We start from the raw sequence: 17,949 nt of genomic DNA, 5'->3' as shown, positions 1-17,949 counted from the left end.
CAGCATTCCAGTTAAACCACGGCGTGTCAGCTTAATGTGGGAGGAAAGCCCGAAGTGATGCAGGTGTCAGACGTTTACTACTTCGATGAAACCCAAGAGCACAATCATAATCGGGGCGAACCAGTTTTCGAACCTACAATAATAGGTTTCTGGCGTGTCCAAGGAACGCATCTCTGCACAGCGAATTGCAGCGCCTTAGACGACTTGGCCCCCCGTGCCCCCTTGTGGGACTTGTCAAATGTCGGATATGTCATGGAAAGTATCATAATTTCAATATATACTGAACAACAAAAGTTCCCGTGACACTGAATAAGATTTAATGCAAAGTTATGTTTTTTACCAAATCTGAAACAATTTCGGTGTGCAACAGATAAAAAGACTCCTGTAAGTGTTCAAATGGTTTAATTTGCCATACTGACTTCAGAAAATGCGTGATTTCATAAAACAAAAAGCATGAACATGCCAAAATGTCAATTTACAAATCAATGGCGTGTGTCCACTCTGGCTGCGATGCAATCAACACATCTTCGTCTCATGGAATGGACCAGGCGTCGCACAGTCCTGTGGGATATCTGTCCATATCTGCTGGAACATGTTTCGAAGTTCCTGGAGTGTCTGTGGAACACGTGGTTGACGTCAAAGGCGCCGATCCATCTCATCCCACATGTGCTCGATTGGTGAGAGTTCAGGGGAGCGAGGCGGCCAGAGAATCCTGAACAAGTCCAGCAATATGCGGCCTGGCGTTGTCATGTTGAAAGGTAATGCCTGGGCCATGACGACGCAAAAACGGTTAAACAACTGGGCCGATGATCTCGTCGCGGGAGCGCTGTCCATTGAGATTTCCCACTACCAGTATCAAACGGGTCCTGTCTTGCTGTAATCCCACCCCATACCCATGGAAGGATACAGGGGGGGGGACCCCTTTTTATTTCAAATTTTTGTTGGTATAAATTTCTGTATAAATTACCACCAAAGACAATAAATAGATCTTAATTGTGCACCCCTCCTTTTCAAAAAGCTGTATCCTCCGCTGCCTCCCCCGAACCGATCTTCTTCCATGGCACAATGATTGACGTAACGTTCACCTCGATGTCGGTACACTCGAATCCGTCCATCGCTGTTGCCGAGGTGAAAACGAGACTCGTCAATGAATAGAACTTGTCCCCACTGCATGGCCGTCCAGCGCAGACGCTGTCTGCACCACTGTAGACGTGCTTGATGGTGGTTTCCTGTCAAAATGGGACGTCTGGCGGGTCTTATTGGGGACAATCCTTGCACATATGAGGCGACGACGTACGGTTTGTGAAGATATTCGTCGAATGCCAGGGATGCTTCTTGCAGTCACTGTTGCTGGTTGGAATCGATTTCGTAGGTGTGTTGTTCGAATCCAGTTGTCTTGTCGATTATTGGTTACGCGCGGCCTGCCATTCCAAGGATGGTCTTTGACTGCATTCGTCTGTTGCCAACGTTGCCAACAACACCAAATGGTGTTTCTGTGGACGTTAAATAGTTTTACAACATCACGTTGACTCGATCCTGCTTCAAGCATACCAATGGCTCACAGACGCTCATTTTCGGACATTTCGTAATGTTGAATAATTGCGTAATTTTGTTTTTCTGAGTGGTTGTCAGCACGATGCTAAACAATGCACATGGAATCCCGTTAACGCACGTATTTATACCCATTCTTAGGTAGTGAAATGCATGGGGCATGCATCAAAGTCAACTTTTGCATGGAATGCATGCTTTTCTGTAGCAGTTGCGTTTTTCTGACTTGATTCCATACATGTACTACAATATTGGAAACCAAACTTTGTTTGAAAAATACACGAAAATATTGGTGTCACAGGAACTTTTGTCGAGTATATTTCACGGTTCTAGTACCAGAGATTTATGTTCTGATACGATTTGACAGCTGATTTGTGATGGTGAGTGAAATTGGTTTAAACGTCGCGCCCAAGATGATTGCACTGATATAGAGGCGTGCGTGCTAGCTCCCTGATATTATGCCGCAGTTTAACATGAATACTCCACTCACAGTATACTGACTTCGAGCCGACCAGTCCTTGTTTTAGTCCCCCAATGTTGAGCGCTAGACAGGGTAACAAGTACTTAACGCCTTTTGGAATCGGAACCCCGGACCTTCCGTTCCCTCACTTAACACGGAGGCGATCAGCTGATTTGAGATTTTGTTTAGATTTCTATGTATGTACCCATTAAAGAAGACACTAATTGGCTGAAGCTGTTCTTATGCATTTGGGTAAGACATTACATTGATGCCAGCACATAATAGTATTGTAGATATCGGTGGGTCGTACTTAATAGAACCTGGAATTCCCACGTTCGTGGCAATTCTTTTTACTACAACTACGACCTGTCAATATCAAAATAAATAATTGTCATCACTTTAAAATAAAAAAGATATACTGCTGTGTGAAAATTACTGAACATTTGTTCATTGTCCTTCGGTTAACACTTTAACTAAACGGCTGTTCTCACAGATTTGGCCCGACACAAATTGATCAACAACGATTCAACCCGTTGAGGTGCGATGGGGCCAAATCAGCCATGTTTGCCAATTTGGTTAAAATATCCTAATTTTCGGTCATGGAATCCCAACAGGGGTGTTAAAGTGCCACATGTTTGTTCGTTTGGTTTTACACTAAATGAAGCACTATCCCAATGCTACCGCGGCTTGGGATACCAGAAAAAGCTTCGCAAACTGTACCCGTGTGGGGACTCGAACCTTTGACGTTTTGAGGAAACGCATTAACTTCTAGGCTAGCTTAGCGGCCGTATCTGATGAGGTCTATTGGCAATCACTGCCATGAACAACGATCTAGGCAACTGGGATACGATGATATGCATCAGCCAAATCAGAACCACCACTCCATCCAGTTAGTCGCCTCTTACAAGCGTGGGTTGCTGGAGACTATTTCTGACCTGGATCTTCAGTCGGCAATATCACAGTCGGATCATAGCAGCCTGCCCATAATCGAGTCTGTTGAAAGCATGTGTGACACCACTCAATCTACCAGGTCACAGCCTGTAAACAAGTAAATATGTAAACATGGGAAGATGCCTGACAATGGCTCCTACAGTGGTTCTCAATCCAAACAACATACACAAACAAATCATACGTTTACTTCTGTCAACAACACTACAGTGTAAAATGCTTTTTGTATTTGGCTTGAATTTGACTTCTTCTCTGGAGGAACTTGTCTAGCTTGTGCTGAGTAGCAGACCTCCGCGTTCTCGGGACTGGGAGCATGAAGTCACTGGTATGCGTTGTGAGCATGAGTGGTGGGTCTCCTGCGAAAGAACACTCAGGTCAATTATGTTTTGGTAGTTCAACGCCGCCACGCCAGCTATTTGACGGCGGTCCTTAAATATTCGAGTCTGGGCCTAACAATCCAGTGACTGACATGAACATGGATCTACGCAATTGGGATGCGATTAGAAACAAGTCCGCGAGCCTGACCACTCGATCTTGTTAGTCGCCCCTTACAAAAATAGTCGCCTCTTACAGCCATGGCCATGGGATGCTGAAGAATACTAACACGGACCCTTACGGGCCCCTTAAGATTAAAGTTTTGTTGTTTGTTGTTTAACACCGCACCGGGCAATATTCCCACTATATGACGGCGATCTGTAAATAATCGCCTGAGCCAGACAATTCAGTCATTGATATGAGCATCGATTTACGCATCATAAGATAGCATGCATCCACCAAGTCAGCGTTAATCGCCTCTCGCGAGAAGCATGGTCGCCTCTTTAGACAAGCATGGGTTGCTGAAGACCAATTCTAACCCGGATGTTCACAGTCATCACATTAGAGTGAGCGAGTATGGCAGGCAAGTCACGGCGGGAGAGTGGGTCGGAGGACAACAACCATGTTGGGAATCGAAGCCTTCGACGTGACGAGTCAGTGATTTAACCACTTCCCCACTGTCCCCTGTGATAATTAGAAAGTGGCCAATAGCTGTATGGAACATGATACGACTGTCAATCTAACATCCTCGATTACCCAGGGTATAATATCCCATTCCTCGTCCTGGACCAATTCGACACCATTGCTTCGTTTGAGTGAGTGAGTTGGGTTTAACGCAGCTTTTAACATTATGCCAGTTATATCACGGCGTGTCAGCTTAATGTGGGAGGAAAGCCCGAAGTGATGCAGGTCTCAGACGTTTACCACTTCGGTGAAACCCACGAGCACGGGTATGGTGCTGACAAACCTAGAAACGTAATCGGGGTGAACCGGGATTCGAACCCATAATCATAGGTTTCCGGCATGCCCAAGGGACGCAACTCTGCACAGCGAAGACGACTGGGCCACCCGTGCCCCATTGCTTCGTTTGAAGTCGGGTACGACTTATGTTTTCCGGTGAAGCAACTTTGCAGCTATTTGAGGTGAGGTGAGGTAAGGTGCATGTACACGCGTTTGTACTAATCCGGTTTGTGTTGGCAAAGTGACCAACTGCAGTTTAACACTCCTGAGTCCACCAGTCCTTATGTTATTCCCGTAATGCAGAGCGTCAGACAACTAATACCATCTTTTAACATTTTCCACTAGACCACGGAGACGGTCCCGTCTTTTCCGAATCGTCGTTATATTAATATTCTGAAATATTCAGTTCACCGACAATATCGATTTGTATGGAATCACTAAAACATCCCATACATGTTCTTGCTTTCTTATAATCATCAGGTTGACCATGTAAGATTCAGTTGATGACGTCAAGCCTAAATGACAATGTCAAAATATAACACTGAGAATAGTGATGTACTTTTTCTCCTGAAATAACAGAAATCGCTTCCATACATTATGGAGATAATTTCACGAAGATAAAAGTAAGCTGTTCGTTTAACGCCACACTCAGAACTAGTTCATCTGTAGAACGGCGACCTGAAGTAATCGAGTCTGGACTAGACAATCCAGTGATCAATATTGTGAGCACACAACCAAGTCACCGGGCCTGAACACAAGTCCATTTGGTCGCCTTTTACGACCAACACTTGTTGCTAGGGAACTTCTGACCCGATAGATCATGTGTTTCGTGCAATACGTTTAATCAAGATGTACTGCCGACACGTGAAAAAAATGACGTGTCGTATTTAGGCACGTGTCACTGAAGGTCTTCTAGCCTTTAACTACGTTTCGATGTCTATCTTTAATGATATAGAAGGATAGCCCACGTGGTGCAGGTCAAGAACGTGAACCGTATCAGCCCCGTACTCGACACCTGTTCCTTTTGTCCCATTTTGCGCCGAAATTGTCATTGGTTACGGCATTACACACAACTTTATACTTACGGCTTTTTTCAGATTCTATGGATCTTCGAATTTTGGCATTTTTACAGCTGCTCTGAAATATAAACAAATTTACGATATAAACTGTACTCCTAAAGGAAGTTAATGTACCTTTTGGTTCATAAAAGTTTGTTGTATAAAGCCGCACTCAGCAATATTCCAGCTATATGACGGCGGTCTGTAGATAATCGAGTCTGGACCAGACAATCCAGTGATTGATATCATGAACATCGATCTACGCAATTGGGACAAGATGACATGCATCAACCAGGTTAGCGAGCCTGACCACCCGATCCCGTATACGCCTCATACGGAACGCAAGGGTTGCTGAAGAATCTACCCGGACAGCTGAGAGGGACTGTTCATTAGCATTGTGGCACGCACCCCATCACAGACCGCGTCACAGAAGGTAAAGTTGCACTCGAATCTGAGGACTGGGTCGGAGGCTACGTTGAAGGCAGGGAAGTAGGGACTGACGGATGTAAGGCCTGTTGTGGTGAACCCTTGGTTCCGATGAAAGATAATTCCGTCACCGCAGCTGTGAACAATACATATAACACATGAGGTTACAACTGCAAACACTCAAATGCGCATTCCTATCTGTTCATATACCCAAATATGGTTCCGATACATTGATGACAGTGCCCGCGTTACTTTGCTCGTGTCCAAGGGATTCAATAATATATTTTGGGAGGTCCAAATCATATACGAAAGGGAATATGGTTTTACGCCACTTTAAGCAATATTCCTGCGATATCACGGCGGGGGACACCAGAAATGGGCTTCACACATTGTACCCATGAGGGAATAGAAGTCGCGTCTGCGGTATGACGAGCGAACGCTTTGACCACGAGGCTACCACACCGGCCCAAAAAAATAATTTCCGTGGGGTTCCAGGAAGGCATTGCATGACCCGCTTCACTTCATTATCAATGTGATTGTGTCATATAGTATTACCAATGTACAGAAGCTTCAAGTCCTACGATGAGAATTTCAATGTTAGATGAAAGAAATTCAACAACTGACAATCAGAACTTTGAATGTGTTCTTGTTTGTTTAATGCCGCACTCAGCAATAGTCCAGCTCTATGTCGGGGGTCCAAATAATCGAATCTGGACCAGACAATGCAGTGAGCATCGACCTACGTTTCCCCGATAGGATGACATGCATCAACCGACCTGTGAAGATCCCGGGTAGAGTAGATCTTCAGCAATCCATGCAACCCGTCAAGGCGACTATGCTTGTCGTAAGAGACGACTAATGGGATCGGGTGGTCAGATTCGCTGACTTGGTTGATGTATGTCATCGTATCCCAAATGCGTGGATCGATGCTTATGATATCAATCGCTGGATTGTCTGGTGTGGCGTTAAACAACAAACAAAACATGCATCAACCACGAACCGTCCACCCGATCCCGTTAGTCGCCTCATACCACAAGCATGGGATATTGAAGACCTATTCTATCCCGGATCTCCACGGGTCGATTTCATGCTCTTCCTGTTTTCGTCAATGCACGACTTCCACTGACAAGCATTAAACTAAGCTGTTCAAATCAGAATGTTTTCTCGAATTGATTATCAAGGTTTAGCTGTCTACCACTTCTTACATACTAATCAAATGTGTTTACCTCACAGAAATCGCCTAAACAAATAGTTACGTCGCATGCTTAGTAAGCAAAACGGGGTCAGACATTTCACTGAATCATTGATCTGGCGAAGACCGTGGTTAATGTACAATTAACCACATACCAATCAGGTACATGAAATTGTTTCGCAGTTGAAATTTAGTTGATCCGAGGTTGATATGTTGAAATAATATTCTGACAATGTTTTTCAACCTTTCATGCCTTTCAATATTCGAAATGTTGAAATGTGACCTTGCTTTCAACAGATTCAACATAAGCCTTTCAATCTTGAAAAAATATCACATGGGCTATTGTTTTTAAAAATGATTTAACATTAGACTATCGATATTGAGAATTATGTTTAAAACTGACATTGTCTAAAGACTGAAAAGTAATCTGAAAAACATATTCATAAAAGCGAATTTTTAATGAGATATAGAATTGTATCGTTGGTTGGAACCATAATCTTTTCTTAACCATCGGAATTTATATTGACATTGGATAATTTATTTTAACGAAGCTGACGGGAAATCTCGCATTTAACCCGAACATTCCCTGCGTGTATTTGGCCATTGTAATCAATGTCGGTCATACTTGTATTCTTTAACTTCGAGTGAGTTAGGGTTAACGCCGTTTTTAACAGTATTCCAGTTATATCACGGCGTGTCAGCTTAATGTGGGAGGAAAGCCCGAATCCATGCAGGTCTCAGACGTTTACTACTTCGGTGTAACCCTCGAGGACGGGTATGGTGCTGACAAACCTAGAAACAATCGGGGCGAACCGGGATTCGAACCCACAATCACCGGTTTCTAGCGTGCCCAAGGGACGCAACTCTGCAAATTTGAATGCGACGACAGGACAATTTGTGCCCCTTTTTAACTTCGAAAATTAAATAATAATACGCGTTTTAATAAACTTAGAACACGTACCCAGCCCTTAGAACAGGGTATCGCTTCTTTGTCTTCACACCGACAGCATCACATGACACGGGCTTGAAGCCTTTCTCTCCTTGTTCGCCTGCAGTCACAAACAACATACATAACTAACCACGCATGCAGATTAGTCCTGGGCCTAAGATTAGCTACGAAGTTGCGTAAAATCTTACCCAATACAAATACACATGAACAAAATATGAACCCCAATAATTCAACATGACTGTGCGTAATAATGTTTAAACCAGTTCAGTCTTCAGTGTGCGTACCTGTATGTCTTGCAGATCTATTGCCCGATCGAATGCACCTATATTTACGCCGTAACAATCCACGCCGTTGGGATACGATGACAAGCAATCCATCAAGGCCGAACCTGACCATCCGATCCATTTGGTCGCCCATGTCGTCCAGCATTGGTTGCTGGGAGCCAATTCGAACCTGGGATCCCAATGGGGTAAAGCACGATTTTGTTGGTTTGTTGTTTAACGCCGCACTCAGCAATATTCCAGCTATATGACGGTGGTCTGTAAATAATCGAGTCTGGGCCAGACAATCCAGTGATTGATATCATGAGCATCAATCCACGCAATTGGGATCGATGACATGCATCAACCAAGACAGCGAGCCAGACCATCCGATCCCGTTAGTCGCCTTTTACGGCAAACAAGGGTTGCTGAAGACCTATTCTACCCCAGATCTTCACGGGTCGGTTAAGCATGAGGGACTACCATACTGAGGACTATTCGAACCTTTAGCGCTTCGATTGTCGTAAGTCCATGTAAAAGTATTGAAGTTGAGATCGTCTTCGCGATAAGATTGTTTTGTGGAGCGGGGCCCTGGACTCCCAAGAGAGGAAATCGGTGGTAGGACGAGTCGAGCTGTCATACTTACCTTTACTTACGGCCTTGAGTTGCACAGTCTTGACCAGGTGAAGGTCAGACCCTGTCAAGTCATTGCCAAGAACATCCACGACGTTCAGGGTCACCGTGGATTTGGATTCGCGTCCCGTGTTGTGCTGCACCTCGAGTGGTGCTATCAGTCTGGAATACGACCACAATTGTCTTTTGTTGGTTGTTCAATGCCGCACTCGTCAATATTCAATCTATATGACAGCGGTCAGTAAATAATCGCTCGAGCCTAACAATTCGATGATTAACATGAGCATCGATCAACGCAATTGGGATAAGACAACATGCTTCAACCAAGTCAGCGTTAATCGCCTCATGAGAAGCATAGTCTCTTCTTTATAGACAGACAATACAGTGATTTATATCACGAGCATCGATTCACGCAATTGGGATACGATGACATGCATCAACCAAGTCAGCAAGCCTGACCACCCGATCTTCACGGGGCGCCTACGTTTTAAGTCTTTCGAGGACAATTTTCGCAAAATGTTTACTAAGGCTAGATGTCAGCGTAAAACCTCTAAATTAGCAGTTTGATTGGTCTTTTGAACCCTTATAAATACGTATTACCCCGTGGCTATAGGCTGCAGACGGGCACTGACGTAAGAATAGCATGAAATACTAGTGCTGACTTCTTCACCAGAAGCCCATCACCAAACACCCCATGTTCAAAGTTATTGTTGTCAGGGCCAGGCGATATGTTCCTCATCAGTTTCCGTACATGTCTAGTGACTTCGTGAATGGATATTTCTGCACACATGCATTATCAACACAGGAATTAGTTTCATTACTGGAGGCTAATTTCACCATTTCACAGTCCATGCTATGTTTAAAGTCTTGATCGAACTGTTGAGTCATAAGGCTTTGTCAGATACGCATAATATCTGGCTGAAAGCTGACAGGTCAGTGGGGGTTACATAAAGTCGTCACACACAAGTTTATCATGACAACTTCCATCTTCTGATTACGGAGATTTCTCACAAAACGTGTTCATGTCAGCCTCAAGTTTGACTTAAGTTCGAACAAAATTTCTCAGAACAAGCCCGCTTTGACTGACGTTGGAATTCTCGCTTTGCGTGCTTGTATGATTTAAAAGAACGAAATTATCCCTCTTTTGCTTAACCTCGCACAACCATCTCCGCCTTGCAACTTGTATGTTAAACTGGTCATCTTGTGGCCCATCCTGTTTCCAGTACCGCTTCCTATGAGCCTTGAAACTACCTACTGGACTTAATATTGATATCAATCATGCATTCACTGATCGCCGTATTAATGATTCAATATCATGTGTATCTATGATGAACAAATCACTGCAATGTTTGACCCGTGAAGATCCAGGGTAGAATAGGTCTTCAACAAACCATGCTTGCCGTAAAAGGCGACTATGCTTGTCGTATGGCGACTAACAGGATCGGGTGGTCAGGCTCGCTGACTTGGTTGATGCATGTCATCGTATCCCAATTGCGTGGATCAATGTTCATGATGTCGATCACTCGATTGTCTGGTCGAGACTCGATTACAGAGCGCCATCATATGGCTAGAATATTGCTGAGTTCGGCTTTAAACAACCAATCAAGCCTTGTTGTTAGAACAATACCCTCTTCCACCATCTACTTGACGCTGTTAACTGCCAGCGTCGCTAAAACGGTCTCATGGACGCCTGTAGACCCTTGAAGGACCACCAGAGCTGTCCAGATAAAACAGTCTGATCTGTGAGCATTTTAGTGCCCCAGTCCTGTCTTCTGAAACTCAAAATGCTCTACATCAAGGTGGCCTATCGCTTGACGTCGGGACCGGATGTTGTGCTCTCTCAACCGTTTGCGTACGGATCTGCCACTTATTGGTCTCAACCCTGAAACTGTTCGAGCGCTTAATTTGGCACTTAGTATTGATTCCGTAGATGTAACAACCGAAAATGTCCGCCTTGCTGATGACGTGACACGTGGACGACCGGCCTGTGGCAAGTCATGAGTGTTGCCCTGCTGTAAATAACGTCACCCACCAATGAGATGAATGTGTTTTGATGAACATTAAAATGTCTGGTAATTCGTTTTGCGTCATTCCCGTTTGCAGCATTCCCACGGCGCGTAGACGTTAATTTTCAGCAAGCTGTGGCATTGCATAAGCGTCATGTACAGTTGTGTCATTGTGTGATCTTCACATTGAACAAACACATGTTTCATTATCATGCTCCAAAGACACGACGACATCCAAATTGTGCGCTAAATATTAACATCCGTGTGCAAATTGTGAATCAAGACCTTAAAGTTTAGAGTAAGCCAGAATGGTTTTACGCCGCTTTTAGCAATACTCCAGCAATATCACGGCGAGGGACACCAGAAACGGGCCACACACATAAGGGGAATCGAACCAGGGTCTTCGGTTAGATGAGCAAACGCTTTAACCACTGGGCTATCCCACCGCCCCTTCAAGTGAGGTGTGTTCATGAATATGTATTAAAAGATCCATTATTTAATTAAGATGTGTTATTATTGAACTTTATATGCAGCATGGTTACTTTTCCCCGTCACCTACTTTCGTTAACATGCATGACTTTTGTGAACTTGACACATTTAACTATACATTAAAATTGTCCTGGGGCTAGTGACGTTCCATACAGCGAGCGTAGCGACAATCGAAAGTGTGAAGTATGGGAGTTACGACCACCTCAGCGCTACAATTGCTTTGTGTAATCAGATCTGGGTTGCAGACTTAAAATATGCCATTGGTATGCAAATAATTGGTGACTTAAATATAATGCAACCAGAAGTGCAATTATTACGTCCAGTAACGGTTACAATGTTGATACAAGTAACATTTATTTTTATTTGGGAATAATGTGTGTGATCTATTATTCTTTGGTAAAATAATTTAGAACATGTGAACCTATCGGTTCAAGCACTTGTTTTTATTGTCTTGGCAACTCCAAGTTTGTAGCGGCGGATAAATCCACATTTCATCAATCGCCCATATCCAGTAACTATGATGTTTTGTTTGTTGTTTAACGCTGCACTTAGCAATATTCCGGCGGTTTGTAAATATTCGAGTCTGGACAAGGCAATCCAGTGACTGATCTCATGAGCATCGATCCACGCAATGAGGATAAAGTGACATGTATCAACCGGGTAAGCGAGTCTGACCACCTTTAGTCGCCACTGACGACAATCGCGGGTTGCTGAAGACCAATTAAATATACGTGTGTTAGGCGGTGCTCACTTTCCCGTGGTAACGAAAACAAGCCTCCGGATATACATTGTACCTACCCTTCGTGAATCTTGTGCTTCACGGTGCCCAAACCACCCGCGGCACTGAATGTACAGGTCACAGTGTACTGCTCGGACTTATGCTGGATCATGCCACCTGTCTGTCCGTAGGCCACAGTGACGCTGATGACATACACATCCACGCCCTTCCGTTTCTACAAAAGTCCAGGAGTGATAAGTATTTTACGACGACGCTCTGGCAATACTCCCAGGCACATATTGTTTGTTTTGTTTGTTGTTTAACGCCGTTCTCAGGAATAAACCAGCTTTATGACGGCGGTCTGTAAATAATCGAGTCTGGATCAGACAATCCAGTGATTGATATCATGAGCATCGATCTACGCAATTGGGATACGATGACATGCATTAAATAAGTCGGTGAGCCTGACCACCCGATCCCTATAGTCGCCTCTTACACAAGCATAGTCGCCGATTGCGGCAAGCACGGGTTGCTGAAGACCTATTCTACCCCGAATCTTCACGGGTCCCCAGGCATATAAAGGCGGCCTTTACTCTATCACCAGACTCGTTTTGAGCCCCAGACATCATACAATCAATATTTGAGAGTCCCAAACCCCACCTATAGGCATAAGGCATACCACTTGGCATCCAATATAAGAGCTCGAGTGCTATCCCTGTACACTGCTGGTTGAAGTAAATTAGTCTGGGGTTTTCACATGTTGACTGACGCATGCATGACCATGCGTGCTCATAGCACAGTGCTGAATATTAAATTGATTTGTCACTCTTTACAAAAATAAACAAACGAAAAATAAATTTGAACATACTGGCATCCACGTACCGAACAAACACCCAGCTACTAGACTGCAGCATCCGGAATACGACTTAATGCTCGGCGTCCGGCTACCAAAAGGGGTCTTGGGACCCACATGTTAAGCGAGCTTAATTGCAGTGATGAATACATAAGGATCCATAAAAAAAATTATTCTCAAATCAACTCACTTCGAATATACAGGGGGAGTTGCCGCGACCTGCATAGGAGACATTGAGCCGTAATTTGATGTTGTCCACTTTGGAAAACTTGTGGGTCGTACCACCCAAACACACAGCCTTTGCATTGGCGTTCAGGTCGGTGACCACCTCCACGTAGCCATCCGCGACAGTATCAGGACCGCAGGAAGGTTTCACTGGGGAACAACACGAAATCAACATCAAGCATCCGAATATGCCAGATAAAACAGGTGAAGACGGGTTAACGGCGTGTCCAAGATTATTGCCGTAATATGGCGATGTGCATGACTGCTCGTCCTTGTCCAGATTTAAAGTGCTGGTCATTGCCGCAGTTTAACAAGGAGTGAGTTTGATTTTACGCCGTTTTCAGCAATATTCCAGCAATATCACGGCGGGGGATACCCGAATGGGCTTCACACATTGTACCAAGGTGGGAAATCGAACCCGGGTCTTCGGCGTGACGAGCGAACGCTTTAGCCACTACGCTACCCGCCCAGTTTAACATGGATCCCACTCACAGTATGCCGACTCCGAGCCGACCAGCGTTTGTTTTATACCCTGAATCACGAGTGGCAGGCAGGGTAACAAGAAGTACCATCTTTTTACGTATTTGGAATGATGCGGCCGGGGGTCGAACCACCGACCTTCCGCTCTCCGGGCAATCGCTCTATCCACTGGGCCATGGATGCGGTGCCAGGTGAAAAAAAAAATGTTTCTCTTGACTGGGTTAGGAGGGAGGATATTTCTTTAGCTGGTTACAAATCTATACAAGTAAACGTCATAGAAAGTAGAAAGAGTACATAGCGTCGAAGCCATGATGACAAAGCCTGGGCGCTTATGCAAATGAATGAAAATTATGTGAGTTAGTGAGAGTTGTTCGTAACGCCGCTTTTAACAGTATTCCAGTTATATCAGGGCGTGTCGGCTTAACGTGGGAGGAAAGCCCGAAGTGATGCAGTTCTTTGACGTTAACCACTTTGGTGCTGACAAACGGACAAACAATCGGGGAGAATCGGGATTCAACCCCGAGGTCATAGGTTTCTGGCGTGCGCCTTAGAGTGAGCCCCATCTATTGTACATGTAAGAAGTCATTTAGTTAATACTAAACTGTTCAGCGATTAAATCTCGACCACAAAATATCGCCTGGGCAACTATTTAAGGCGAGATGGATCATATATATTGTGTAATCAACCAATGAAATTGGCAATTATGTGCAATGTCTTTTGGGCGTGATAACATGCTTAATGTTACTAAAGTACACAATGAAATGAAAAATAAACTTGTTTCGATCTCAGATTTTAAATAAATGCAGTTAATTTACAAAATATAGAAATATTCAAACAACTCAATTAGTACTAATTGGGCCCTGGTACAAATACAGCGTATCAAAGGTTTTTATGTCTTTTTACACGTAAAAGTGTAAAAATATGAACAAAACAGACTATTGTGAAACTGAGCATAACCAGGTGTTAGTCGATCAAGGTGAATGTCCATGACCTATGACACCTTGACGCCGGTGAAAACAGGTGCTTGAAACCCACGTGCATGTGATTTGTCAGTGGTTAGTGATTTGTGAGTGGCATTGTGGGATAGTGAATCATCGTCAAAATATCAGAACGTAAAAGTAACATATTCCATTTTCAAACAACTACTTACATGTCATTATTATTATGTACATAAACATAGCTGTTATTTTTATTGTTGTTTTGATAACTTTTTTCCAGGCTAATTTGCATAATGCCTATGGCCTGTTTCTGCCGTGTCAATTTGGACTTATTTATATTTTTGAACGTTGAAAGTGCCTACAAATTACCCCCTGTAAAGTACATTTTGTATTGAGCACTGAGATAAAACTAGCAAATCCAGACTAGTACTTTTCCAGTTTGGTTATTTCGTATTTACATCTACGTAATGCTTTGTGTCGATTATATTAAATCCAGCAAAACAGGTTTTTTGTTCATTTCCTTGAGTACTTTAATTTCAGAGCAGCGCCTGTGAGAGATGGCAACTCTCTCGTGTTCAGTACTATTGACAAAATTCATTTTTATTAGAAACAGCTGGCGAACAGCTAATTCTGCCGGGCCATTTCGTGGGAAAAACAATACAATATTTTCAAATATTGCAGTATCCTTTACTTTGAAATATTGCAGTATTTCCAACTTTTAAACATTGCAGTGCAACCGATTCCAACCAGCCTCCCCTCCACGTACCGTCTATGATGTATCCTGCAGGAGGAACCGCACGAACGATGGCCTGAAACAAGTGGATAGTTTTAACCGTAAAACTGAATCAATGTGGCGAACAAAATTAAAATGTTTTGGTCAGGTTTGCTGACTTGGTTGATGCATGCCATAGTATTCCAATTGAGTGGAACGATGTTCATGATATCAAACACTAGATTGTTTGGCCCAGACTCGATTATTTACAGACCGTCGTTATATAGCTGGGATATTGCTCAGTGCGGCGTTAAACAGATTGTCAGAGGTCCAGTGTCACTGACATCTGATAAAATAACGATGAATTTCCCTACATTTCTCATTCCCCACCACTTTTCACAGGTACAGAGTGACTTCATACGAGCACAGATAATTCTAAAGACATTTAGACCTTCTCCTGGCGTAATATAATGTGTCTTGACACTCACAACGACCAAAGCTGAGACGAAGGCTGCACGAGTCGCCGCCATGGTCGAATACTGAAAAATGGAAACACAAATCAGTTGAAATCTGTATATACGTCCATATCAATTGGAATTTAATAACTAAGCATTATTCCCCTCATTTATTCCTTATTTATTTCCTAAAAAACATCTTTCTATGCTCGTTCAACAAAAGCATAAATCAACGAAGGCGTTCAACCTACCTCTACAATGACTCTTCTCGAAAGCACCTGCAGAAACGAAAGTCACTGGGACCTCCGCGCATGTAAATCTCGTGCCAAATGCCCGGATGTGCGCAAGGACCGCTAATCCTCGTCTCAGGTATTTCCGTTAAATTTGTAGCGCTTCCCCGACCAAGACCGCGTTTTATATTGTCTACTGATCTGTATTTTCGTACATTACAAACAGTATACTACAACAGTTGTATATTTGACAAACATTATGTTATAACAAAAATATATATTTTACAAACATTTATATTTAAAAAAAATTATAACATGGCACATATTTTAAAATCATTATAACATAACAGTTATATGTTTAACAAACATTATAATTATTATCACAGTTATATATTTTTACAAACATTATAAAATAGCAGTTGTGTATTTTAAAAATATTGTAATATATAAGTTATATATGTTGCAAACATAAAATTACAGTTATATGTTACAAACTATTTTATATTTTACTAACATTATAATATAACAGTTATATATTTAGTAATATTAGTAAATAGGGTGGATTTACATATTTGTTTGTAGATATATGACTTCTGAGCTCTTAGTCTCGTAGTCTTTATGAACCATGTTTATCCTTTGAACAAATATACGTACTTAATTATACAAACAATACAAACATAACATGCAATGAAAATTCACAAGTATGTCAAAACAGTTTTTGACACATTTAAAATATAAATCGTATGAAAAGAATGAACTTCAAAAGAATTCAGAAAATATCACTTCAAGATATTTAAGAATCTCAATCCTATTATGAACTATTTGTTGCTGACACTTTGAGGCCTGTTTGGTAATTATAAAAGGGAATCTCAGCCTTGTTCGGAGTCCCATTGGCTCAATACTTAAAATAAAATGCATAAAGTATCTGATACACTGACGCCACTTCCTTACACACAAAAAAGTTGTTGTCTCAGCAGTTAATGAAGGATACTGATACCTGATGACATCATTCGTCACCACTCGCCCCTTTCCGTAACCTGAAAGAAGACTCGTCCCCCTATCGATGAATGTTATGTGCGAAAATACGACAAACCAATCAGAATGCGCGTAAGATTTCAAGTTCTTCGTCAAAGAATCCCTCAGAAATAATTTTTGATTTTACACATGTCTTGCATCTAAAAATATACCCAAGACACAGTTAAATGTGTTCAATCATACTGTATAATTCCGCATGTCCCGATGTGCTTTAAATTGCATCTGAAATATATGTAATACATGGGGAAATATATGTGAACCATTTCGCAAGGAATTGACAATTGTTTTAGGTATGCCCGTTTGCGCTAAGACGGAACCCGGTTGCAAAAATGGCCACGAGATGGACACGAGTCGCTATTCGGCTTGTCCCGGAATAACACGAGTTGGTCACGAATGCTGATGACATATCTCGCATTCGCATTCGTTACCGATTTAAAGGATTCCAGGTCATTCAGAAAGATTGAAAGAATGACAGAATTTCCCCTTGTAGTAAACCTGATTCACATGGAAAATTCTTAGATAATGTATTATTTAAGTTTAGTAATGATTTCACAGACGAGTTTTTCTTTTGAGTATGTAATATCTGTGTTAACATATGAATAACAAGTATATTATCTGTCCTTGAAAACTTCTTTCTTAAGCCAACCTGCGCTGAGCTGGGGCGGTCGGGTAGCCTTGTGGTTAAAGCGTTCGCTCGGCACGCCGAAGACCCGGGTTCGATTCCCGACATGGGTACAATGTGTGAAGCCAATTTCTGGTGTCCCCCGCCGTGATTTTGCTTGAACATTTCTAAATGCGGCGTAAAACCATACTCACTCACTCACTCACTTATAAGAGCGTGTTCTTCTAAAAAGAATTAAACGGTCATTTAGAATATTTGTAAATAACTCACCGAAGCAACTCAGCAATGTTATTGGTCTGTATGAATGTGGGTCAGATGGATCACCCTAAGTTTGTAAGTTGGTTTTGTTCCTGTTAACCATTATTCAGGGATAATACCAGAGGTGAATACCAGATTTTTTAAAAAAAGTATATAACTGTGCTAGTAAACGACACTGT

General features: G+C 42.6%; 1 protein-coding gene across 1 annotated transcript; it reads right to left on the bottom strand.

Moving 5' to 3' along the window:
• Positions 1-3,160: 3,160 nt before the first annotated feature.
• Positions 3,161-15,712, bottom strand: LOC139476049 (vitelline envelope sperm lysin receptor-like). The gene is made up of 9 exons (XM_071259287.1): positions 15,659-15,712; positions 15,225-15,267; positions 13,006-13,190; positions 12,043-12,197; positions 8,763-8,911; positions 7,869-7,956; positions 5,698-5,851; positions 5,317-5,368; positions 3,161-3,312 (listed from the first exon to the last, which is right to left on the bottom strand). Exons 1-9 carry the CDS (start codon positions 15,698-15,700, stop codon positions 3,161-3,163), a joined length of 1,020 nt encoding a protein of 339 aa, XP_071115388.1. The 5' UTR covers positions 15,701-15,712.
• Between the last annotated feature and the right edge of the window lie 2,237 nt (positions 15,713-17,949).

This window comes from Haliotis cracherodii, unplaced genomic scaffold, assembly GCF_022045235.1.
Source record: "Haliotis cracherodii isolate W230 unplaced genomic scaffold, xgHalCrac1.p SCAF_3, whole genome shotgun sequence".
Taxonomy (NCBI): domain Eukaryota; kingdom Metazoa; phylum Mollusca; class Gastropoda; order Lepetellida; family Haliotidae; genus Haliotis; species Haliotis cracherodii.
The sequence above is the reverse complement of the archived record's forward strand: the minus strand, read 5'-3'. Positions and strand labels throughout refer to the sequence as shown.